We start from the raw sequence: 27,806 nt of genomic DNA on the forward strand, positions 1-27,806 counted from the left end.
GTCAAGTCCACTCAGCTAAGAAGTGACAGAGACAAGACAGGAAACCCAGACATTTCACTTCCAGGCCTACAACACAGTGCTGGTCTCATGCCCAACCCTGGGACAAGTATGTTACAAGTTCTCATATATTCTCTGTATAATAGGGCTTTATGCTAGACACCTAATCTTCCATAAACATTAACATTCCTAATCCTCCTAGCTTGAGACCTTTCTCTCCCAAAAGGAAATGGGGATACTAGCCTGGCTAGGACCCATTCAAATATCTTCTCCCAGAGGTGAGGTGATTGTAGGATTTTGGTTTGCTTGTTTTCTCAGACTTTGATAAAAGGCTTTAAAAGACGTTGGCCACAGAGTCCATCAGTTAAGAAAAATCTTATATGAGTCCACATGTAAAATACAGGAAAAGAATGGAGCTGCTTCAGATGAAATGGTAGTAAATGGTACAGAACTTTACATCCTTAGCTGTCCCCCTCCCTTCCACTCATTCCACACAGCACAAGTCATCCAGGAAATGGATAGGACAACTACAGAGAATTGAGTGACCTGGGTTCATAGTCCAGATATGTCATGAATAAATTCTGTGACCTACAGATAATTATTTAACTTTCCTTGGCTTCCACTTCTTTATCTATAAGACAACTGAGTAGACTGAACCAAAGATTTCTGAGCCAAGCTGATGATCAAAACCTCCTGGAAATCTTCAAGAAAATATGATCATAGCCTTTTACACTGAGAGATTCTAATTTTCAATTTTAACAAGTTTCCTGTTGGATTGGACAGTCAGCCAGGGGACTGAATGATTTCCAACTCTTTTGTCATCCTCCGCTGCTGGTTAAAGGATTGTCAGAAAGCTAGTATGGTACCCCGTGCTTGCTGAAACCTGTGTGTCATAAAATCAGTAAGTTCTGGGACACTAGTCAAATATGCCTTGCACTCCCACTGACACAGGAGATTGTGTCAACATCACTGGTTTCCAGTAATCCAGCTGGTAGGACTGGACTACCCTGCAGGGAAATTTCCTGATTCTGTGACAATTCTCCCATCACCCGTCATCTTCGGCTCCCCATGATACAGCCTGACTCTACTAGGCCCACTGGTCAAAGTTCTCTAAAAAAATGATGCTTTCTTTGATGACTCATCATTGCTATTTTTCCTGTCTCTTTTCCTGTATTCACATAATTTCTGCCTCAAGCTAATATAACTTGGTAGTGAAACTAATACTTTTCAGAAGAAAAAAATTATAAGTGGAATTGGAGAATAATGAAATAATCCTAAAATAAGCATTTTGTTGGATGCTTTTATGCCAGACACTTTGCCAAAAACATGTAAAGATGAATAAAAGAATGTAGAATTTTTCAAAACCTTACTTGTCTTCCCTATGGAAGGCAATTGGCAAAAGCTATCAAAATGATCTAATCTTCGATCCACACATTCCTTTTCTGTGAAGTTATACTATAGATACTCTTGCATATGTACAAAATGACATATGTATAAAGTGTCCTTTGCAGCCTAGTTTGTGGATAGCAAAAACTTGGAAACCATGCAAATATCTATCAATAGTAGACTTGTTAGGTATATTATGGGACATATCCATGCAATGAAATATGATAAATATGTAAAAAATGAAGAAACATGTACTAACCTTTGATTTCAAAATACGTTATTAAGTGAAAGGAAAAAAATGTTCAGAAGAAAGGGTAAATATGCCACCTTTTTGTGTGAAAAGGAGGAGAATGGATAAGAATAAGTATTTGTGTTTGTACAGGCCTAAAGTCACTCTAGAAGGAAACATAGACAATGTTAACAGCGGTTCCCTAAGGGTAGGGAAGGAACTTGGTGGATGGAGCCAGTGGATGGGTGTTGTTTGGCTGTACACATTTTCAAAAGTTAAACATTAAAAATAAAGTGTATTCCTTATAGAACAGTTTGGAAGTCTCTGGAGTTCTGTCCATGTCCTCACTGCCTGAATTCTTACCTTCAGTAGAAATATCAGTTATGCCTCTATGGAACAGTTATGCATCGTATCCTGATAGAGCATCTTACTCTCCTCCATTTGTTATTATTGGTTACTATGATAAATTAACTTCAGCCTTTTAGTGTCAAAAATGAAATAAAGTGTGTGAACACTTTGACTTGTGTCCAGGACAAGGTTTTAAATCTCAGCCTTTCTGCTGGCTGTGAGACCCATGTTAAGTCACCTTGTCATTCCATGCATCAGTGTAAGCATTTGTTAGATGGATAAGATATCATTAACTGTAACAGAGCTGTTAGGAAATGGTGAAAACATCTGGTAACACTGAAGAATAGAAGACTTTATTATCATTCTTCTTGTTAACATTAAATAGAAAGGAAATCACTGTACTGGGATTGGGGGATCAAATGGTTACTGCAATGGAACAATTAGCTCTGAGACTCCTTGCAGTCTAAGACTAATAAGAAAGTATAATGGAATGATATGTACTCATCACTCGACCAGAGAAAGCCTGGCAAGAGAGTACACATACATTTCTAATTCTAAATTTTAAGAAAAAATCATTAGGAGGACCCTTACTTATAAGTCACTACATAGCTTAATGGTCAATATTTTCTCTAATAGTCTAGCACTAAATATTTTCAATCAAAACAAACGTACTGAGGAAAGTTCAAAGGCATATGTATTTGTCTCCTTGTGTTTCCTTGAGCTAGAATAGCCCAGGGCCAGTAGTCACACAAACAATATTCATGTCTGCTGCTAATATTTTCCCACGTACTGGACCCCTTAGCTAGACAGTGAGAGGAGGGGACAAGATAGAAAGGAATGCTCCTAGGGACTTAGACACAATCAGCTCTCCCTTGAGGGTGTCGTCATACCAAGAAAGAGTTTGCTTTGTGGTATATTCATAAGGTAAGAAAACCAGCTGTGAATTGGATGTGATTTGTAAAGCCCAGGCAAATTTATCTCTCCCTGAAAATGAAGGAAATGCTTCTTATTTCATGATTGTTAAGTGTCTGCCCTCAGATAGAAACACCAACTTTACTACCATCCTCAAAGGATTTCAGTGTAAGGAGGGGAGTCAAGAAACATTTTGCCCAGTGAGATATATAATTTCTAAATCACAAAGAAGCTCACACAGACAATTACAGTACAACAATACAATATATTTAGTTGTTCCCAGTACAAGAGCAAGACATGGGGAAGTGTGTAGTAAGAGAAGAGGGAAAAGGAGAGAGTATGAAAGTCAAATTAGTGTCATGAAGGTAACAGCATCTTGCCACACAATGGGAAGTCCCAAACGTGCTTATTAAAATCTTGTTGCTCACAATAGAACACAGGCTATAAAAAGGCCATGGGGAACCATTAATTAAATATTAAAAGATCAAAGAGTTTTAGTCCCATTAGTTTGTATGTAATTTACATTCTCAAGTATAAATTTAGAGATAATTCCCCATCTCTAATCGCTTTCAACTTCCTGATAAGGTATCTGCAAATATAGAATCCTACAGGGAGTTTAAATATATCTTTCCCCATGTGGATCAAGTATTGTTCCTTTCATAAGAAGTTGCTTTTGAATATCACTCTCCACAACTAAAGTGATTATCATAATATACCTCAAGTTATCAGCCTTGAGGGGTACTTTTGTTGAGAGAAGACAGTAGGCCATTTTTAGATATGTCTAAGCAATAATAGCAGATGAACAAAAATACAAGGAAAAGGTTATCCAAGCAGACTGACAGCAAGTGGTTCAGACCTTCATTACTGTGACTCCTCATTCATTGCCCAAGGCCAGAGGCAGTGGATGGGTGGTAGAAAGTTCCAGAAGTCTTGGGTTCCTGGCCTGCTATGACCCCTAAGTTGCTGGTTGCCTTTGGACAAATCACATCTTCTTTGTGTGTCTCAGGGGTGGGGTTGGATATTATCTGAGGCCCCTCCTGGCTCTGAGAAAGAGTGTTGCTAAGCTGTATCAGAAGGGCAAATTTGCAGTAAATAAATAATTGGCTGGAAGCCTGAGGGAAGAAAGCAACAACCCAGAGTGACCCATAAAAGAACATAAGAGGTTTAAGGGACCAGATTGGCTTGTTTTATGACCAGGTATTCAGAGACGTGATCTAATGCACAATATTATGATGCTTAAAATGCCTTGTTTGTCCTAAATTGATCTATACTTTCATATCAGTCACATCTTTGCATATCCAGCTTGAAACTCATATACTGATCCTCCTTATTATTATAGCATTGGGTGTCCACTCCTGGCAGCTGAGTAACTGAGTGCCATCCTGCCTCAGCCAGCCAAGGAATAACTTTCCTTTCCAGATATGAACAAGAAACAACTTAAATATCCAGCAAAACTTAAATAAATTGTACTACATCTCCATAGCGGGATATTATAGTGTTAAAAATGATGTTATGAAACTACAGTTATTGACATAATAAATATTTGGCGTGTAATTCTATTTTTTTGCACAATAAAATGTACATGTAAGAAAAAAGTAAGGCTATTCACCAAAATGTATAAAAGCACATTCATATATTTTGGTTAACTTTGAACTATGGAATTATGATGACTTTTATCTTGCTTGTTCACATTTTCCAATTTTTTTCAATAAACCACCTCCTGTGAAATTATTTTAAAACACTGTAATAAAATAAAATGCATGGCCAAGGAATTTCTCCACTCAGTCACTTACTGCTTTTCTGAATTTGCAAGATATATCCTTAAAATTCTTACACTGTAATAAACTGATTTATTTTAAATCACTGCGTGGGATCACAGAACTATGAATGGGAATTGGGGAACATTTGTTCTAACCTTAGCTTTGCTACTTACTAACCTCTTGGGCAAGTCAGTGCTCACTAACTGTTAGGACCTTGGGTGAGCCACTGCCCCTCTCTGGACTTCAGTTGCCTCTAAAAATGAGAGAATTGACTAGCAACTTGGTGTTCAAAGTGTGGTCTGTGGACAGAAAGCATGAGCAATTGCCAGAGAGTTTATATAAACGCAGAATCTAAGGCCTCATCCCAGACCCACTGAATCAGACCAGTATTTTAACAAGCTCTACAGGTGATCCGTTTGCATGATAAGTACTGAGAAGCCCTGGACCAGATCATCCTTAGATCTCATTTCAGCTCTAAGAAGCAAAACATTATGATGTATGTTTCATAGATCTGAGTCATTCAGAGTCCTGGTCTGATTTAATTATCCCTTGAGAAAATCAGTTAGCTTCCTTCATTTGAACCTCTTTCCTGCTACAGATCCTATACGTCTACATTTATGTCTCACCTTAGGGGTCATGGTGAGGTCATGGGCATCTTAATATCATTCCTTATTACCAATAACAGAAATGTGAATGCCAAGTCAGCAAAAAAGAGAAAGAAAGCATTTAAAATAGCAAGAGATGTTGTTTATGAAATGTTAATAGATGCGTATTACACTGTACTAAGAACTCTTTAAAAATTAGCTTATTTAAACTCTCATATAAAACTGATATTTTCGGCTTCCCTGGTGGCGCAGTGGTTGAGAATCTGCCTGCCAATGCAGGGGACATGGGTTCGAGCCCTGGTCTGGGAAGATCCCACATGCCGCGGAGCAACTAAGCCCGTGAGCCACAACTACTGAGCCTGCGCGTCTGGAGCCTGTGCTCCGCAACAAGAAAGGCTGCGATAGTGAGAGGCCCCCGCACCGCAATGAAGAGTGGCCCCCGCTTACCACAATGAAGAGTGGCCCCCGCTTGCCACAACTAGAGAAAGCCCTCGCACAGAAACGAAGACCCAACACAGCAAAAATAAATAATAGATTCAAAAAAAAAAAACTGATATTTTATCCATACTTTGAAGATGAGAAAATTTATATATATGTATATATATATATATACACACACATATACATACATACATACATATGTCTCCTCCCATTTCCTCAGCTACCACCACATCAGCAGATTTGTGGTTTACACGGTAGTAAAACTGGATCATTATTTATTCAAAATAATATTTATCATTGTTTCAGTCAAACCAACAATCGTATTTTCATTATCCTCATATGCATTAAAGCACTTTCATTATACTCACATGCTAAAAAAGAAAAAAACCTCTTCATATTTTGTCTCTTGGTCTGAAGGAAAGTTAACGCTGACTGCTTGGGAATGTAGCCCTTACAGATACCTCCTAAAGAGTCCTCAGGTCTACTTCAGACTCACTGATAAGATTAGAAGAAGGTTTTCCTTTCCCAAGCTCTTGAGAACTTAAAAGTTATTTTCTATACACCTGTTGGAGACGATGTTCTTCACATGAATCGTAGTCAATCACGGAAAACCTTTACTAGGGGGCCATACGTTCAATTGTACATTATGGTAGAAAGAACACCGGACTTAGAGACAGAAGATACAGAGTCTAGCTACAGCTCTTACACTAATATTACGTGACTTAGGTCACTTCACTCCTCTGAAACTTCAATATGTTTACCACTAAAACAAGAGTGATAAGCCCTTTCCTGCCTACCTCACAGTGTTTCTCCAGGGGACTGTATTTTATAAGCTACGTAGAGCCACACAAATAAAAGCATCATGTAAATACATAAATAAACAAACAAAAGCTCTGTTGTAGCTTTAGACTGTGTCAATTTAGCTAAGCTAGAACTACATTTTCTAGAATTTCCTTTCCTGTCTGCTTCTAAATTAGTGCTGGCCACAAGAGACGTTTGTGTCAGATTTGAAAGGCAGAAGTGAAACATCAGTCATGATCCCTTATTGAAGATCAGGGCAGGACAATCAGGCCCAAGTGCAGCTCATGTTCACAGCTGCCAACCTCCTGTTTACTTGATGGCATGGGAGGGGGTGGGGAAGCCCCTGGACCTACAGCTCCTTTTGTTACAGTCAGACCTCCTCCCTCAGATCCTCCTTCCCTGAACTGGGTAAGTGTGCAGCTCGCTCGGTGGAGAAGAGCACTGGCTTCTCCTGAAAGTGACTCACATCTTCAAGTTCAAACTTGGTGGGAGACAAACACAGGTTCCATTTTTCCATGGTGGGAGCCGCTCGGTCAAAAGGAATTCCAGTTTGTCCATTCAGGTTCAGGTTTTTCCCTATTTCCTATTCCTACTTCACAACAGCCAATTTGTTGATCTATAGCAACTTCAGACCCATCATAAGATGCAAAGACAACAGCTTTGCATAGACTTCTCAGGCAGCTCTCTTAATTGAACCAGCTTCCAATGATAAAGTCCTTATTCTATATCATTCATCACTGTTCTTCTCTCATCAAATCCTGTTCTTCTCTCATCATCACTATCAAAGAAAAGGACACTTTAAGGGATGCTTTGATTTCTTTCCCAGCTATATCTTACAGCTTAACTTTGCATATTCAATAAAGTTCTCATACTTTGGAAAATAAACCATTTGCTTTACCTATGCAAAAACACACAAACACACACTTAGTATAGAACATGCCAAAGCACTCTGCACATTTGAGTCACTGAATATAGGTTAAGAGTCACTGAATATAGGTAATATAGGTATATATCTTCAACACACACACACACACACACACACACACACACACACACACACATACTGAGTCTCTTTAGCTACAACTTTATCTTAACCAAAGATATATTTTAAAGGCTAACAAATCAGGGTTTGTTAGTTAAAGCATTATAAATAGTCTCAAACTCTTGGCCACCACTTATTTAGGAGTTGAGGTGAAAAAAATTTTTTTTCAACAAAGAGATGTTCCATGTACACTTGAAGAATCTCTCTGTTGCCACAGTGCAAAATCTACAATGTTGCCCCCAGTTGATGGTAGCCTACAAGCTCACTGCTTTGATGCACAGGGAAGAAGCTCAGCTCCAACTGCAGCTACAGGTTTGGAATAAAGTGTTTGTCCCCGCATTGTTATACCAGCATGCCCATGTAGACCCTTGAGGTTTAGCCCATGCTCAGCAACCCTTTCCACTCCATCACCCATGTCTTTTCCAGACTTACAACAAATACTCCCTCTGGGCTTCCAGCTTTATATTCTAGCCAGTCTGGTTCTCTATCCATAGAGCATTAATTTATTGAGGTCAGGTCTAGCATGAATACAGGACTGAGGAGCCAAAGACCCATGGAGGCTGGAGGACCTGCTTCTCCTTGATACTATCTGATGGTCAAAAATAGACCCTTAACTTTTCCGAAATTCAGATCCTTCACCTATAAAATGGAGATAAGGATGACTACTTCACAGCTATTGTGACTATTACACAAGATAACGAACATGAAAACAGTTGGTAAAACGTGGTATATGGAAGGATATTAGGATATTTTTAAGGAGAAGTCTTATGTAGTATTTAAGTTCATGATTTTATTATTTTACCCATGTAACGAAGTACTTCCGTGAGATATAAGGCTGGTGATAGGGACTGGGGTAGAGTGCTGATTCAGTCACGCTTGGAGACCTTGAAGTCTGCCTTGGCCCTGAGACAGTGCCTGGGCCACCCTCCTCCGTGGACAGCTGATCAGTCCCAGAGGTTTGGTCATCTCCCTCTTGCTTCAGAGACACAGGCTGGAATCCTTCAAAACTCCCAATGGTTGACATTTCTTCAGCTTAAAACAAAGGAAGAAACAATCTTCTCAGAAAAAAAAAAAAAAAAGTCGCCTGTGTCCTAGCTATGGCAAAACAGTGTATGGTGAGCAAATGATGCTCCTGAAACTGACAAACCCACCACACGTTAACTAAGCAGAGGCACTGAGGGATGCAGTTCAATAACACAGACTCTACAATCCTCTGTGGACATTTACCAGGGGAAAGAAGCAGAGACCCTCTGGACAGAGAAAAGGAAGCTGCAAGTGTTTCCATTTTCCCCATCTTTATTCCCAGGGACAGGAAGCTGAACAAGGGAACAGCAGTATGAAATCATTATCAGGGCTTCCCTGGTGGCGCAGTGGTTGAGAGTCTGCCTGCTAATGCGGGGGACACGGGTTTGTGTCCTCGTCTGGGAAGATCCCACATGCCGCGGAGCAACTGGGCCCGTGAGCCACAACTATTGAGCCTGCGCGTCTGGAGCTTGTGCTCCGCAACAAGAGAGGTCACGATAGTGAGGGACCCGCGCACCACGATGAAGAGCGGCCCCCGCTTGCCGCAACTAGAGAAAGCCCTAGCACAGAAACGAAGACCCAACATAGCAATCAATCAATCAATCAATCAAAAATAAATAAATCTAAAAAAAAAAAATCATTATCAGATAATTTCTCTTTAAGTCTTCATAGCATTTTTGCTTGAAAACCTACTAGCCTGCAAGCTTATTTAAGAGTTAAAAGCAATGATATCGCACCTTCTTGTGTACTTTTTGGGTAGTAATAGGGCACGAAAGCACTTAGAACTGAGCATATTTTTAACCGCAAGATGGCAATTCTAAAAATGTATCTTCAAGGATACACGAGGAATATAGCCAATAATTTATAACTGTAAATGGAATATAACCTTTAAAAATTGTGAATCATTATATTGTACACCTGTAACTTATATAATATTGTACATCAACTATACTTCAGTAAAAAATGTTAATAATAAATAAATAAATAAAAATGTATCCTAAGGAAATAATTTAGACAAATGCAAAGACGTAAATATAGAAGGTTGTGCATTACAGCACTGTGTCTAATAGTAGAAAAGTACATAATTTTATGTCTAGTAGCAAAACATCGTGTATAATAGCAACATTACACACTCACACAACACTGCATCTAATACTAAAAAATATAGTGAAACTAAGTATCCATCAGCAAAGAATTGGCTAAATAAGACATGTTATACTGCACAATGAATACAATGTAGTCATTACAAATGTGAGGATATATTTTTACCATGGAATGACATCCAAAAAAAAATTGTTAATGGGAAAAATGTTATAAAATATTATGAATAATGTTATTCAAATTTGTTACAATAATTCAGAAAGAAAGAAGGAAGGAAGGAAGGGAGAAAGGGAGGGAGGGAAGGAAGGAATAATACCTGGACTTGCATATGTATATACATGTGTGGTAGGACAGAGGTTAGAAACAATCTAAAAGGAAATAAAATAAAGTATTAATAATGATTATCTCTGACAAACTAGTGGTTACCAGTGAGGAGAGGGAAAAAGGGAGGGGCAAGATAGGGGTAGGGGATTAAGAGGTACCAGCTACTATGTATAAAATAAATAAGTTATGAGGGTATATTGTTCAGCACAGGGAATGTGGTCAATATTTTATAATAACTATAAATGGATTACAATCTTTAAAAATTATGAATCACTATGTTGTACACCTGAAACATATAATATTGTACACCAACTCTACCTCAATTAAAAAAAATGATTATCTCTGGGTGATAGGGTTACAGGTGATTTTTATTTTCTGTTTTCATAAGTCTCTGGATGCTTACAATGATTATATCTGACTTAAAATAAATAGAAACACAACAGATTTATGTATATTTTGTAAATGTAAAGAAGTAACACAAAGCAAAACAAAATAGAAGGTACATGTTAGCTTAGCAAAAAGTGCCCTCAGTCAAGTGACCATTCTCAAGCGGAGGCCACATAATTATGGCTACAGCACGCACACCACCAATGCTACAAGGTAGGATGGTCTCACACACAGCATGACAGTGGGACTGGAAATGCCATCTTAGTGTCAAGGTTGCCTCAGCGTTCTTAATCAGACAAATTCCATTCCTTTGTTATTGTGAAACACCAGAAAGTGAGAAATGGCCCCTACCCATGGCAAGTTTACATTGTTGAAACTGGGAATAATTCAAGTATTCAAGAGAGAGAAAAATAGTATGAGCATATACTTTATTGCCTAACGCTGGACACTTTTGAGCATGAAAAAAGTGTTATTAACAATCATGCCAGGATGATAGGAGTAAACCAGCATTGTCTCAGGAAAATGTAAACATACACAGTCACCCCGAGGGGCTTCAGTGGAGGGAAAACACAGCTGGTGAGGGACTCACGAGTGAAAAACCCTCTGTAGATCATATTACAGGTTATTTCCTCTGATTCTCCCAGCAACCCTAGAAGGATGGTTTCATCTCCATCTCTCTGGGGATCCCAGAGTTGGTGGGAACCCCCTGCCCCAGGGTACACTTGGATAGTAGTGACAGCACACAGCCTCCCACTCAGGACTCCCAACCACGATTTGAGTCCAACAAGCCCACCATGATGCACACTGTCTTACAACAGAAAGGGCTTCGCTGAGTTTTCCGATAATTTTTTAAAGTTATTAGCCTGTGGGAAATACAAGGGCACGCATGGAAAAGCAGGAGAAATTTACTGTGTGTGTGTGAGAGAGAGAGCATTGAGGCACTGCGGCCTCCCTGGCAACTGCATGCTCTATTTTTGTAGGTGTGCCGCCTCTATTACAGTGGCTGTTGGAAGGACGTGTGTTTCTAGAGTTCCCTGTAACCTGTGAAGGAAGGTTTGTGCCTTTGGGGAAGGAAATCCTGCTTCTGTATTTGCAGAATTCTGTGAACTGGAGCCTAACAACGGACATCTGTGAAAGACTCCAGTGCTTGGAAAACAGAGGGAGGATTTAATTAGCACCACTTCCTCTCCCTCAGGCTGTCTTCTCTGGAAACACTTGGAGAAGGGAAGTGAAGCACTTGGAGACTGAGATTTTGAGGTCCAGGAAGAAGGAAACTCTCAGCTCCAGTTAAATTCTGACAGCCGTGAAGAGTAGAAAAACTGAGCCCAGCTACCTCAATGCAGAATGATTCCAGCTCTGTTGCAGTCATGGGGACATCCTTGCAAGGACAATGAACGTAACTTCTTCAACAACCTCCCGGATATGAGAGGAGCGCCATGCGTCGAAGCAGCCCCCAACGGTCCTCAGCGCCACCTGCCCAGACAATGTTTATTCCCAATTCAATAAAACACATCCTCCTATCTCTGCTTAACCAGACTATATACATTGAAATACTAAAAGCTTGTACCTGGATAAATTACGCCTTGCCGCAGACCCATCTAGATCCATTTAGATTTGAAAAGGGTCATCGTTCCCTAAGATTGCCCGGTAAATTTATCTTAGCATGTGGTGCTCAAGAAAGTAAAGGCAGTATAATTTCTAAAGGAAGCAAAGGGTCAAGGCTTAGAAAAGAATTATGTCCATACTTTTTGACCTCATTTTCTCATTTGAGGGAATTCATGTAGTGAAAGTTATCCTAAAAAAAGAAAAGCCTACAATACTGCACTAATTGCATATTCTAGGCAATAATGAAAAACTGGGAACCAGCTAAACACCCAATGGCCAAGGAATTGCTAAGCTACCCAATTGATATTGAGCAGACATTTAAAATATGTGTTGCAGCAGCTGGAGTAAAGGATGTATCTTCTTGGGTCAAGAAAAGCAAAAAACAGAGATTTTTCTCTGGGATGACTGAATAATCTTTACATTGGTAAAGATTAGAAGGGAAATACTTGGATTTATTGATAGATTGATCATAAATGAATATTTGGGTTTTTTTAAACTTTATATCATGTTAGTTCTGCTTTAGTAATAAAAAATAAAATATATGAATAAATGTGTTGGTTCACAAACTCAGGAGCTTCCCGGGTGAAATCTGAAACTGACCCCTGTACAGAAAGGCCAAAAGAGACCGAAGAAGGCAGCAGACCACTCCAGATCAGTAGGTGGCAGGGTTCATAAGCAAGGGAACTTACATACCAGGCTTGTCTTGGGTGGCTTCAAGATGAGTAGATCTCCACACCTGCCCACCAGAATCTTAAAAGCTTATAGAGAGGCCTTAACTGGGTCCGGTCATGTATTCAGTCCAGATGGTCTCAATACCACACTGCTCTCTCAAGGCTGTGTCCTCAAAAAGAGCTGCCGCGGTGGGAATGGTGGGTGAAATGTACACGTACATTGCAAGGACAGGGCAGGGGCTGAGGAGCCGCCCATTGCTCAGTCCACTTGCTGGTCAGCTAGCAACCATGTCCTTTGGATGACCTCCTCCAACAATGCCAAATAAATACATAAAGAAGTGCTACCCTTTCTTTGGTCAGATAATAAGAATTCTATATTTCTCAGCTTCCAGCAAATTCAGAGCTAAATTTAATATTGTATTGCAGTAAATAACTTATTTCTGGATCCTCGTCTAAGTATACCTGCCTCCCTTTGTACCTGCTTTCATCTATCTCTCTGGGACTTTTTCTAAGAATATTTCAGAAGCATACAGGGCATAAATGATAGCTAGAGAATTATTGTCTAGTCCAACTCCTTCATTCTGCAAATTTTGGAACATTGATGTAAAAGACTTGTCCAGGGTCACACAGTTAAATAGAATCAAAACACAGAATCAGGGGCTTCCCTGGTGGCGCAGTGGTTGAGAGTCTGCCTGCTAATGCGGGGGACACGGGTTCGAGCCCTGGCCTGGGAAGATCACACATGCCACGGAGCAACTGGGCCCGTGAGCCACAACTACTGAGCCTGCGTGTCTGGAGCTTGTGCTCCGCAACAAGAGAGGTCACGATAGTGAGAGACCTGCGCACCGCGATGAAGAGCGGCCCCCGCTTGCCGCAACTAGAGAAAGCCCTCGCACAGAAACGAAGACCCAACACAACCAAAAATAAATAAATAATAAAAATAAGTAAATTTAAAAACAAACAAACAAAAAAACATAGAATCAGACTCTGGGACTCTAGTTCACTGCTTCAAGTTGTAGTATTTAGAAGAAAAGCAGACAAGCAGTTATCAGGCTTACACATTATTAAACTGAAGATACTTTTGCCAAATGTCTGCAGTCTGTCAGCCTTGTTTTGTTTTGGGATGGAAGATACAGCTCCCGTGAAGCAGGGGTTCTCCCCAGCTTTTCCCCCACCCAACACTGCAGGTAAAGTTTCCTCCTTCACCTGGCATCAGGCTGACTTATCCTTAGGCACAGGAAGCACAGTGTCTGGGTCCACAAAACTTTTAGGGGCTCGGGAAATGTTTTAATGTATTTTAAAATCAGAAGAGAAAAATGAAATTTTATGGTCACAAAAATGTTTTTATTTTTTTCTCATATCAGAGAAAAAATGAAATTTGTAGGCCACCCAAAATCTATTACATTTTGCCTAAAAACCAAAATAGATTAATTAATTAATAAGAAACTGAACTATGTACAGTTATAGAAACATAAATTTTAATAGTGATATTATTTTGGTAGAGACATTCACAAAGGCAAAAGAGGTTTAGGCCCATAGAAGTCATAATGTGGACCTGACTTGAATCTGTATCCTACTACTCACATTCCTTGCTTAATATTCCATTCTGGGGCTCCATACTAGACCATCAGAGCTAGAAACATCCCCACATTCTAGCACTTTCCAATCTCCTTATAACACCGTGGGTAATCATTAGTCAAATCCATTTCCTCTGCCTTCACTAATCAAGGTTGTTTAAGATTTGCATGTCCTCTGAGCAGCATGTAGCCTAAGTAAGAAGATGTTTGCCGGAGGTGTTTTCCAGGAACTTGGAGTCAGTTGTGGCTAGTTCGAGCTGAGTTATTTAGGACTGGAGAGGACCACTGACCCTCCAACTGGGCATGTGTAAGTGTCCATCTGCTTGGTGACATTTTGATGCCAGAGAGCCAAGACTCCACTCTCAGATCATGCTAAGCGCCTCCATTTGTGAACATGAAAGACCTGTAGGCTAGTACATCTGAGCAGGATGTCTGTCAATTACTGCACCTTTTTCCAATCATTTTTCCCCACACTCCCCGTGCTCTCCACACCTCAGACCACCCCGCTTCTTTGTTCTTTATCGCATAAATACTCAGAGCCCCTTGCCTTCAGGGAGGCAGATGTGAGACTGGCGTGGCTGCCTTATGAATAAGCCTTCTCTTTGCTGCAAACCTCGGCGCATCAGCATTTTGACTTGCTGTGCTTCTGTCAATATGGACGTGGTTCGGTAACACTTACCCTGGAAAACTCTGTTATCCTATGCACTGAAAGATTTCTGTCCTTGTAGACAAACTGTACAATCTTGAGATAACTATTTTTGCTTTCTTAAAATCAAAGGGAGATCCAGCATAGTCAATGTCCAAGGAATATGTGTTTCCTGGAGAAGTAGATGAATAACCACCCTGAGAACTTCCACTAATCAGCTTGAGTGGCCACAACCCCAGCCAGAGGCAAAGAAAGGTGGAGTCTGGGGATTTTTTTTCCCTCTCTCAAGGGTTTAATATAGAACAGTTTGGACATAACAAAAAGCATCATATTTCTGATCAAGAAAGAAGGACTGACATTACATAGAGATACTGGTAAAACTCGGGGCTGTTTCATGGTGAACCCCTTCTTAGAGCAATGTACTCTCCATTTCCACAGCACGATTTTTCCTCTTTGTCCATCTAGTTTTAAGAAGTCCTTCCTGGCTCCCTGCTCTCTCTGTCACTCTGGAGAGCCTGCATGGCCAGTCTCAACCTTGCTTTCTTTACTTTCCACGTCTGTCTCCTAAGAGCTCCATTAAGTCTTCCTGGGATTTATTTTTTAACCCTTGCAACTCGAATGCAGATATCTGTGATTTCCACAAAGTTTTTGCAATATTAATAGCTACTTGAGTCTCCCCATTACCACCTCCCTGGATCCTTGGAAAGATAGAATGCCTCGTTAGAAAACACCAATCTATTCTAACCTCCACATTTTGTAAATGAGGAAACTGAGGCCCGGATGGGTCATGCATCCCCTGAACTCTCAGTTTAGTTAATTTTTTAAAAGTTAAAGGCAATAAAGAATGAAGTTACGGCCACCATAGGATTAAAAATATAGTATCCAGAGGAATATCTGTGGGCCGACCAGGAGCTTAGAAAAGTCTGTGATTTGTTACCAAGAAATACTCCCCTCTTTCAGGTGAGGTAGTGCTGGGCTGGGGAGGAAGTGTGAGCCTCAGTTCCTGTGGCTTGGGTTGCATTCAAAGATGTCAACTGTGTTTTTCTGATGGTGACGCCTTTACCCACATGAAGGGGTTAACATTCTCGAGGCACAGCCCCCAAATAAAAATCTGCTTTTAGTTTTGACATTTCGTAAAGGTAATTTATGTGAATTTATGTGTGCAGCCTTTCCTGGGTCTCTCTGTGAGAACAGCTGGGTGATGTGCAGTGGATACACAACAGTACTCTAACACCTCGAAACTCTGTGCCAGTTGAGATAAGAAAATTGGCAAACAATTCTTCACAATTTCACATTTGTACTTTAGTGATAACATGCCAGCAGGGCTGCTCTGTGTCCTGAGGGAAAGTGGAATTTATGGAGGGTCTCTTCCCTCCCAGCTTCTCCTCTGCCAGGCAGGGTCCTCTGTTCTGCTACCTGAGCTTTCACTCAGTGGACGGGGGTGGGAGGATGAGGGGAGAATACAGATCCGGGATAAAGAAGTGTGGGTCCCCACTCCCTCCCTCCCTCACTGGGTAACCCTGGGCAATTGCTTCCTCCCTTTTGCAAAGTAGTTCTTCATCTACAAAACGAGGGCCCAGACTTTATGGTTGGCAAATGTGTACTCCTGAAAATGACTCACCCATTTCAATCAAAACAGATCCACTTATCTGTTTCTGGACTTCCTCTGAAGCTTTCATTTGCGGGGGAAAATGTATTGAAGTCTGAAGTTGTTGGACTAAATTATTCCTTCCAGCTCAGTCACTCCACAAGATTTAATTTTTCTCCAGTGCCCAGAAGATTCCAGATCTAAGCCTGCAGAGGCCATTCAATATGGTTTCCCCATCCCCTCTCCAGCTGAGCAGGTTAGTTCCTTGTGATGCAAATGCTGTGAGGTCAAAGGAGGAAGATTGTGATGGCAGTCGTGAATTCAGGCACCCACTGTGGAAATTCTGGGGTTATTGGCCTCTGACTTACCTCTAATGCAAGTGGATATCCCCAACGACCAGAGATGCTAGGGACACCCACAGTGGAACATTGGACACCCCACCAGCACCATGGCCAGAGACATGCTAGATCCTCAATAACTATTCTTGCATATAAGAAGGGAAAAATTTAGAGGTTTGCTGAGCTTCTCACACAAAACATTAATTTTTAGAGGGGTTTCCTCAAAAATATACAGAAAAGAATTGATTAAGATAAGGATATTGGCTAGAGAACTCGGTGAGATTACAGATCCCTTGAAATTAACTTTGCCCGTTTCCATGAACATTTCCACCACTCACCGAGTCCAGGTTACAATGACGCTGGAGTTCCTGACTCCTGTAGTGTTTGTCACACTATTCTGTAGTCACCATTTACTTTGCTCTCCTGGCTTTATTCCTGGGCTGTGAGCAACTCTGGAGCAGGGACTGTGCTACCCTCATCTCTAGAGACAGCACTTGGCATGGGATGATCCAGAACAGGCACTTAGAACAAGTTCTCAAATGCATGAATGGATGCCTTGCTTGTTTCTCTGTTAGGTCTGAGATCTGAGGGCAAGTCTTATGTCTGATCCGTTGTTGTTTGCACATTACCTCATGCGTCATCCATGAGCACTCAGTAAATGTTTGTGCACTGAGTAATGAAGCCCTTTGTGGGGCATGAATGGAAATAGCTCTGTACACATACACTTACACTCAGACACACATCGAAACACATGCCACAGTCTTTCATCTATAGAAGCTCATAGTCTAGTGGAGGTGATGGAAACATAAGTGGATAACTGCAGACCGATATGAGAGAGCCGGAATATGAGAATGTGCACAAATACAATGGAAACAGAAGATGGGAGTAACAGGGGTGAGTGGAGAGAGAGGCTGGAGAGGGTGGAAAGTTAGAGCTGTGGAGAAAGGTGCCTCAGAGCCGACTGCATGTCAGAGGATGAGTGAGGACATTCCTGGCAAAGGTGCAAAGGTGTGAGGTGTGAGGAGAAGGGTGTGTTCAAAGGACAGTGGGTAATATGGTGCGTGTAACTCAGATGTCAGCTGCCCACATCCAGCCCCTACCCCTTGAAGAGCTGGTAACAGTTGGTTAAAACTTTGGCTCTCTGACAGGATGAAACTCTGGAATCCTCCTCACACGTCCTGTGTATTCCCTTCTCTCTGCTGTCACACCTCCATCCCTGCTGGTATAGGTCCCCCACAGTCAACCCAGATGCAGTGTCTGGGCTCAGCACTGTAAGATTCCACTTGCTTCAAGAACTTCATGAGATTAACAACTTCCTTAAAGATTTAGAGCAGTTGTGGAGAGGTGAGTCACATTGTGTATGGTCCAAATTTGCCCCATTCATTTATTTCTTCTCTGTCCAGGATAACAATTTCTGCTTTGTGTGTGTTTTCATTATTTGAAACACTTATCTATTTTATCCACATAACCTGATCTCTCAGGTTCTCCCCTCAACATCCCAGAATAAATGGAATTCCCCCACCAAGATGAATTCTGGAGGTAGTTATTAATATAAACCTGTACAAGGATTTGTGAGTCAGGGAGATGTGTCTGAAAAAGTAGAAGGCATCCAACCTATAAGTCAGACATCAAGGGTAATGACTTATCTCAGGCAGTAGCAGAAGCATCTACTTTGCAGCTGGCCTAGGACAGAGAGGGGACAGGAAATTGGTGGCATTCTCCTCCTGAGGAAGAGAATAATTAAGGCTAAATCAACAGCCTCCCTACATGCTCCAAAGAAAGAAAAAAGAAGAATGCGAGGAACTGACCAGGTTAAAGATATTGGTCCCAACAATGTACTTTGGGGGGTCTTGTAAGCACTCAAATATTTTTTTCCTGTACAAGTGAAAAAGAAAGGAGCAAAGAAATGAAAAGAATCAACCAAGGCCAACAATTCAGCTTGCAGCAGCTCCGTTTTTTCTCTCTCTAGAGTAATAAGATCCCTGATTTTGAATCTGCTGATTCAGAAACTAGATGGTGACAATGCTTAGAAATTAGAGTCAGCCTCTTTCCCAGTTATTGGGACGTCCCAGGGAAGTGTGTGGATTATGCTACCAGGGATTGCTACCTACCCAGCATTAATCCTGGTGCCAGGGAGAGGGGCACTAGCCCACATTCCTCAACCAGGTGTTCCTGTCTGGGAGCTCTGTTTCAGGAAGTAGCCCCAGAGCCTGGGTTTCCTGCTAGGCCAACTGTGACTTCTCACGTACAGATTTCATGAAATTCAGGGAAAGACATTCATCCAAATGCTGACAACAGTCTTTTTCTCCCCCAAATAAAAACTACAACCTTTATTATATTAATGACGTTTTCATTATAAACATTTTTATTGAAGTAGGACATGCATTCCAAAAATCATAAGTGTGCAGATCAATGAAGTATCATAAAAATAAACACACGCATGGACCCATCACAAAGGTCAAGAGACACCACATTACTGGCACCCTGACAGGATTATTTTTCTCAAAGTGAATATTCAGTTGGTTTCACATGATGGAATCACTGCCAGACAGTTGACATCTAATTCAACACCCTCAGTTTACAAATAAGAAACCAGATGCTCCCATGAGATCAGGGAAGTGACTACCTCAGGTCAAAAAGCAAGTTAGAGGAAGTACCAGGGTTTCAGGGCCCTCTTTCCTGTTTTCATTGCCTTCAATTCCTAGGAAGCCTTAGCTAGCCTGTGAAGCAAGAGTAACTTGTTTGGTGACTCCTTTCTCCAGGAGCCTGAGGTCAGCCCTCTCCTGTCCCCATGAAGCCATGAAGGCTCTGAGGACCTGTCCTGAAGACACTGCTCTGAAACCTACACAAACCATCGCTTTCCTCTGTCAGAGTGCCTGGTATACATTCAACACACGGTAAACGGTTAAGTGAATTAATGAAGAGACACTTCCTGTTATCAACAGATGCTCTTCAAATCCTCCCTCTTCTTTTTCCATTACCAGACTGGTCATTTGGACCCACGGCCTGTGAGATGACCTTCCTCTTTTCTAAAGAAGTTATCACATGGATGGTGAGTGACCACTGACTGCGTCGCAGGAAGAACAACAGAGGGAACTGGAGAAACTGAGCTGAGAAGAGAGGAAATGTGGAGGACTCTGATCACTCCCTTCGGATACCTAAAAGCTTACCAGGAGGAAAAGAGCACATTTATTTCATTTGACCTTAGAAAGTCCAAGAAGGATGAATGGACCTCTTGTTTTTCATGACCAAGTTTCTCAAAAACATGGTCCATTCTTGCTCTCTCTCATTTTATCTCATCCACCCCTTAATCCACAGATTTTAGCATATCTTTGAAATATTCTCAACAAAGCTCTCATGACTTAAGCCAATACTTTCCACTCTTTATCTCCCTTGATCTCTTTTGCACTGTTGATTTCTGACCCATGTTTCTTGAAATTCTTGTTTCCTTCTGTTCCTTGGCATGGCAGATTCCCAGTTGTTTTTTTTTTTTCCTACTTCCTTGCTCATGGCTTATAGTTTCCTTCATGGAAACTATACCCCCATGCCTCTCATGCTGATGTTTGCCAGAAATCACTCTGGATGCTCTCACTAAGCCATCTCCTTTGTTCTCGTTGTTTAAACACAATTTGTAGATCTATGACTCCCATATCTACATCTACAGTCAGATCTCTCTCCCAAGCCCCAAATCCATCTACACAACTGTCTACTAGATCTGTTCTCTTTGCTGGCCCACAGGTAATTCTTCCCGACCAAAGATGAACTTATCATCTTCTTACCTCCCCCATAAACATGCTCCCCCTTTTTGTTCCAAGCTCAGTGAAGGAGATCACAGCTATACAGTTGCCCAGGCCAGAGAGCTGCCTGATTCCCTCTTCTTGCCCAGTAGTGACCAATCAGCTGCTTAGTCCTACAGTTTTTAATTCCTTAGTAGCTACTGAATTCTCTACTTTGCTCCACTCCTTGCCACAGCCTTAGTTCATCTCTTGAGGATCATCATAAAGGTCTTCTAACTGATTTCTGTCTAATATTACTCTCTCAAATGTATGCAGCACACAGAGGGAAGACTCATCTTCCTAAAATACAAACTGTATCATGTCACTAGCCACTTACCCTTCAATGAATCCCCACTGCCCTCTAAATAAAATCTGACTCCTGAGCATGGTAGGCAAGACCTTCATGATCTGAACTCCTACTAACCTGTAGAGGTTCATGTCTCACCAAGTCTTTTCCTTGCCTTTTCTTCTCCCTCTTCTTCCCCCATCTTCCTCACCCCACCACGCACTTATATCCTATGCTTCAGCTGTACTACTCTACCTGTAGACTCATAAATTCACCAATCTCCTGCTCATTTCCTTTACCTGATTAATTCCCATTTCCCTTTTTTGTCTCAGCTTAGAAAGCCGCTATAGGCTTCCTTGGCCAATCTCACCTCATGACTTACATGCCTCTCCACTGTTTCTCCTTGTAGATCGTATTTATCATTATAACAGGACTTATCATACAGTACCTGTCAGCTTGCCTTAACTTTCACAGCCTCCTCACTAGTACGTAAGATCCCTGATGATAGGGATAGGGTTTTTTTGTTTTGTTTTGTTTTGTTTTTTCACTACAGTATCCTTAGCACCGTGTGGAGCACATAGAAAGCATTCATTATGTATCAACTGAACAAATGGATCAATAATAAACATCCATACTCCATGGAGCGCCCATGGCAGAAAATGCAAAGGAGATTCCTCTTAGAGAGTCTCTCTCCTCAGATGTGATGGAACGAGATCTGACAAGTGATGATTTGAAACCCTTTCTTCTAGACCAAGCTCCAAGCTCACCAGTTCCCTCAAGTTTAGCATAAATGCCAATTTAGAAATGCAATTTGACCTGTGCTCTCCACAGGCACCATGATCTTTTATCAACCAGTTCTTTAGTCATTGCCTGTAATTGGTCTCCATGAGCAGATCGTGAGCTCCGTGAGGGAAGGAACCATGCCCTCATTTGTCCTCTTGGATGTTCACAGGATGCCAGACCCTGTGTTTGGCACAGTGAACTCAGTCACAGAGGATGTCACAGAAGATATCTATACCACAAGAGACACAGAACAAGGAAAAACTCACTTCTGCCTGAAACTACCCTGTGGGGTAAATGACAAATATGAGAGCCTCTCCTAAGAGCTGGATGGAAGGAATAGAGGAGAGCTTATCTGAAAACCAAAGGGCAATATTTGTTGGGGAGCAGGCATTTGAAAGGGGTGGGAAAAGACCAGAAAGCAGAGCATCTAGGGTCACATAAACAATACTGCTACCTTCTCATCTTGTGGGTCACCATCACTGAAGGACAGTCTGTGGTTTAATAATGAAGTATACACTGAGTTCCTAAAATGCTGAATGCTAAACAAGACACCTAATTGGACAAAATAAGTAATATAAGAAAGTGTTAGAGTAATATTCTAAGGCAACTTTGACCCGTTTTCACTCCTACTAGGCGAGACTGTAAACACCTGAAATTCAGTCTGTTCTACAAGGTGCAAGAAGATCTAAATAGGTCTAGAGAGTTCCACCAGAGAGAGAGAAAAGGCAAGAGAACTAGAGCAAAGAGGTAGCTTTCATGAAAATAATGAAGGCCAGGATACAAGTATAGAGAAACGAAAGCAGTTCAGTTTCAAGAGTGACATTCAGATTCATTACAAGATGATTTAAGAAAAGTGCACAGTTCAGAATGCTAAAGAATAAAAACTAAATATATATATATATATAGTATATAGAGAGAGTATATATATATATATAGTATATAGAGAGAGTATGCATATATAGTATATAGAGAGATATATATATAGTATATATACATTAGCTTGCTGAAGGTAGTTAGATAAGAGACACAGGTGAAGAACAGTAACATCCGTCAAAAAAGGCCTTTTCTTGTTTCTGTATTTCAGCAAGAAATAAAACAAAAATATGTGTCTAAGAAAACAGAATTATATACACATATAAGTGCATAATTTTAGAAAGTAAGGATAAATGTATATTTATGTGTGACCTGCTACAGCTACTATTAAAGCAACGAGCAACATTAGCCAGAATAAATAGTAAATGCACTGAGAAAATTAAAATGCTACCTTGATATTCAGATTTCCTTGGTTCTGTGAATGTGTATCTCAAGGCTGGCTAACTCAGGAGAGATGATGTTTGGTTTTGATCAGCCTTTCTGTAAATGTATGACTTTACTCATAGTGATCAAGATAGGGGTAGCATATGGACCAGGGAAAACAACCATTATTAAGTGTGGTCAGTAATGTCATCTTCATACACTAAGTGTATGCATATGTCCTAGTAATACCTCTCAACTTCTTTATCTGTGAAAATGTGCATGGGGACACCTGCCCTGCTTACTTCCTGAGATTTTTTTGTAAAGATCAAATTAAAAAGTTGTGAAAGTACTTTGTAAATGATGGAGTGCCTTGATCTTGCATCTTTGAAGAGCCATTAGTATATTATCATAGAAGGAGAAGGCAATAAAATAATATTTGAGCAGTGCTATTGGCAGTCTCTGAAAGATGCCAAAGGGAAAGTGGCACTGCCCAAAGGTTTTAGGGAAGGTCAATCCTATATTGACAAAGTTGAAACTACTGGCAAGATGTAGGGGTGATGGTGAGGAGAGGCAATGTATTTAGACAAGGGGTGTGCCAAACCTTCCCAGGAGGCCATCTTCCCACCCAGCCCTGGGGACCAAATGGAAACCAAAGTCCATAGGGCCAGAATTTGATGCTGCCCAAGTTACTTGTACACATACTTCCTGTGTCAATTCCTGCTCTAGAGTATCCTTTCAGAATACAAAAGCAGTGAAAAAACATCTGTGGCTTATGTATGTCCTATTTGTGATGGAGAAATTCAACTGAATGGATAAGTGTGACCACTCCTTAAATCTTCTCTTTTGAGATAAGTGTCACCAAAGTAGATTAGTTCACAGTATAACTGTTTGGCAGTATCTCTGAATCTAAGAACTTCAACTGTGACACTGCATGGTATTTAAAGAGATCAAGGAAATGTTTGACACATCTCCAAAATACATTCCCTGTTATCTGTAAAGGAAGTTCCATCTTCCTTTCTTAATGAGTTGGGACCAATCTACAATATCCAGTACTATTCCTAGTTAATGTTATTCATTACTTCTTCTCTTGCAACCCCCCCCCCAAAAAATAGGTAATGCCAGGTTCCAAATACCATCAATGTTTGACTGTGAAACTCTGTAATTCTCCCACCAAAGCCCAGCCAGTGGATAAACTTATTAGAAAATGCTACAGAGAGAGCTAAAACCAGCTCTCCTGTTGGGAGTGACTGAATGTAGAATCTTGAATTTAGGAGGGACCTTAGATAGTTCAACATCATATCCAGTAGGCATCTCTAAGCTGGTCACTTTGGTTTTCTAATAACGTTACCTATCTATAGATTTAGGTCTCATGACAAAGGAAGTGGGATTAATCAGTACATCATTACTGTGCTGGTATATTTTAACATATGAAATAGAGAGATCACTTAAAATAAGTGATATATCTAGCTATCTTTTTAACTCATCATCTTCCAGTGGCAAATCTAAGTGCATTCCTTATACCAATGCCCTTTTGAAAATAGCGATACTATTTAATAATTTATTTTTAATAGCTAAACCACCTAAATGTAGCTTAGATAAAATATTATGTAGCTGTTATAATTAACATTGTACAAATACAATAGAAAAAAACATCCACAGTGTATTTTTGAAAGTTATAAAATAGGACATAGAATGATCTTAGTTTTTATCAAAATAAAATATCATTACATATAACTAATATATACGTATTACAAGAATATCCACAAAAATGTTAACATAGGTTTTCTCTGGGTAATTTAGATTATAGATTTTTTTTACTTAATTATATTTTCTAATTTTCTACAATGAAAATATTATAAAGAAGATAAAATAAGAAAAAAGTGTTGACACTAGTCAGGACGTTTGAAAACGTAAAGGTTTTTTAAGCATTCACATTTTCATCACAAATTACCTATTCTCCAGTACAAGGGGAAAAAATAGTTTCATACAGTAAATACACCAAAATTTAGCCCTCAGAAATTTTCCAAAAATTAAAGTCAAAAGAAGACTAAAATTCATACCCAAATAAAGACTTTCCTATACACATAACTGTATTTTTGGGCAATGACTTTTATCTGCCCACTAATATGCAAAAGCTGCATTCAGGAAATAAAATCAAAGGAGTTTTGAGAGATGGTGAAAGATAGTGTCTCTTGGGCAAGTTTTATCACAAGAATTTATGAAACTGCTATGTGGGCCGAGAAGTTACAAACTCTTTATGTAAATTATGTAATGGAAAAAGGTGGGAGAAATATTGTCTTAGAGAGATAAGTCCAATGCACCTCCAGTGAACAGATCCTCTGAGAACAAAGCCCTTAGTTACAGAGGGACTGGACAGAATAATTTGGCAGAAGTTCTAGTTTTCCCAGCAAAAGGTCATAGCAAGTGATGTGGAGTTGGAGAGGAAAGGGGTGGCAGTGACCCTGTTTTAAAGAGTAACCTGGGGGAGGGATAGTTGGGGCCCTGTGGAGGGGAGCCATTCCATACCACCCTAACCTTGACCTAGGCCAGCTTCAAAAACATTGGTCTGAAACAAACTAGAGGAAAATAATTTTCCTTTTTCCTCCTGTGTTACATCAAAAGAATTAGAAGTCATGGTATAGCCCATCTTTCTTTGAAAAAAGGTCAAGAAAAAATGCCTGTCCAAGGGAATCCATATCCCAAATCATAGCCCTAAATTTCTTTCAAGCCTGCTAACTCTTCCATGACTCTCTGACATCAGTGCTTCTCCCTGAATACATTCTCTCTCTTAGTAGAGATGACATTACTTAAATTGAACAAGGTTTTTTTCTTTCTTTCCCTTTCATGCTTCTATTTTCTTCAACTTTTGCAAAACTTTAATTATTGTTTGTTTTCCATTGTTAAACTTCAATCCTAATTGAAGCTTAGCTGAGCGCCATTGGCCTGAGGCGACCCAACACTGGAGCCTACCTGGGCTCTTTGGTGGAGCTAATGGCGGACTCTGGGAAGGCTCACGCCAAGGAGTGCTTCCCAGAACTTCTGCTGCCACTGTCCTCATCCCCGCAGTGAGTCACAGCCACGCCCCGCCTCTGCAAGAGACCCTCCAACACTAGCAGGTAGGTCTGGTTCAGTCTCCTATGGGGTCACTGCTCCTTCCCCTGGGTCCCGATGCACACACTACTTTGTGTGTGCCCTCCAAGAGTGGGGTCTCTGTTTCCCCCAGTCCTGTCAGAGTCCTGAAATCAAATCCCGCTAGTCTTCAAAGTCTGATTCTCTAGGAATTCCTCCTCCCGTTGCCGGACCCCCAGGTTGGGAAGCCTGACGTGGGGCTCAGAACCTTCACTCCAGTGGGTGGACTTCTGTGGTACAATTGTTCTCCAGTTTGTGAGTCACCCACCCAGCTGTTATGAGATTTGATTTTATTGTGATCACGCCCCTCCTACCGTGTCATTGCAGCTTCTCCATTGTCTTTGGATGTGGGGTATCTTTTTTGGTGAGTTCTAGTGTCTTCCTGTCGATGATTGTTCAGCAGTTAGTTGTGATTCCGTTGCTCTCTTAAGAGGAAGTGAACGCACATCCTTCTACTCCGCCATCTTGAACCAATCCAAACAAACCCTCAGCTGAGCTCCATTGGGAGCTCAGCCAATCAGTAGGAGGGGCTAAGCCACACAGTTTAGCTTCCTCCACTGGAACCTGAAAGATGTCTTTACTTTTTATCTAAACACAACTTTGTTGGTGATGTGTCAAGATCACTCACCTACAACTCAAATACACAATAATGTTTGGAGAATTAGTTAAGCCAACCTTTCCACAAGATAATGGATAAGGAACAGTAAAGGCATAAATTGATTCATTTCATGTAATCAATTCCTGTATCAGGAAGTAGGCTGGCATAGTAGAGAAAGCTTTGGAGTCAGACAGACCTGGGCTTCAATCCAGACTCCACAACTTGCCAGCTGCCTGAGGTTGGGTAGCAATTTAAAAATCTTGAGCTTCAGTTTCCTCAAACGTGAAATGGATCCAATATTTACCTTGTAGGACAGTGTAAGAATGGAGCTAACGGATCTAAAGTCCTAGCAAAGTACTTAAAATACAGTGGGGTTTCAAAACATAGTTTTAAAGGTTTGAGGAAAAGGATGGATAGAAGGAGTCTAATAATCAACTGAATCTATGTGAGAGCAACTTGAACAACTGGGAGAAGACGCTACGATAACTAGTGATGGTGGAAAATGCCTTAAAGTGATAGGAGTCAGGAAATCTGGGTTCAGATGTAGGTCATTTCTTCTCTCTGGGCATCATTTTTTCACCTGTACTAAGAGGGTATTGAACCACTTGGCTCCCACATTTCCTTCTAGGACTCCACACAGACCTGATGGGGAATCTCCATTCTAAATCAAGGTGGAGAGCTAAGAGGTCATCTGCAAAGCAGGTCAAATACCAAAAATAATAAGGCTGGAATATATTTAATTGTATCACCTTTATCCCACTACAAGTCAAAACTTTCTAGTCCTTGGCTGTATGTTTAAAGAAAATTGCATCTTTAAGAGCATCCTGGAAAAGAAATCAATAAGAACAAGAGACCAAGTTACTAGCTTGTTTTTGTTTTTGAATTTAACAGGCAAGGAACACTGAATGGTAGGAACGTCTCGTTTGGTTTCGTTAGCTGATTCTTCCAACCTATGAGAGCGGCACTTCAGAGAGGACTGACCTTCCTAGGCTGGGGCATCATCCAGCTAGACCTGGTCCACCCAGAGTAAAATTCTAGCTCCCACCCAACCAATTACAACATTGTGAGTACAGCCTCTTCACCAGTCTCTGAAATAACCCAGTCACAGCTTCCTGGATCCCTGCACATGATAAAGGCTTCCACTTAGAGTTCATCTCATTTAGAACAAAGGATTTTATCTTTGTCAATTGACTACAAGACTACAAAGAAGAATCAAA

At 40.7% G+C, this 27,806-nt stretch overlaps 1 protein-coding gene across 1 annotated transcript in view; it reads right to left on the reverse strand.

Annotated features, from left to right (window-relative positions):
- TPRG1 (tumor protein p63 regulated 1) overlaps positions 1-27,806 on the reverse strand; it is a 376,146-nt gene that overhangs the window by 115,014 nt on the left and 233,326 nt on the right. The window contains exon 3 of the mRNA XM_082393410.1: positions 8,324-8,553. Within this exon, the coding sequence (XP_082249536.1) occupies positions 8,324-8,553 (230 nt within the window). The remainder of the gene's footprint in view (positions 1-8,323; positions 8,554-27,806) is intronic.

Source organism: Balaenoptera borealis (assembly GCF_965194805.1).
Source record: "Balaenoptera borealis genome assembly, chromosome: 5".
NCBI classification, from domain to species: Eukaryota; Metazoa; Chordata; class Mammalia; order Artiodactyla; family Balaenopteridae; genus Balaenoptera; species Balaenoptera borealis.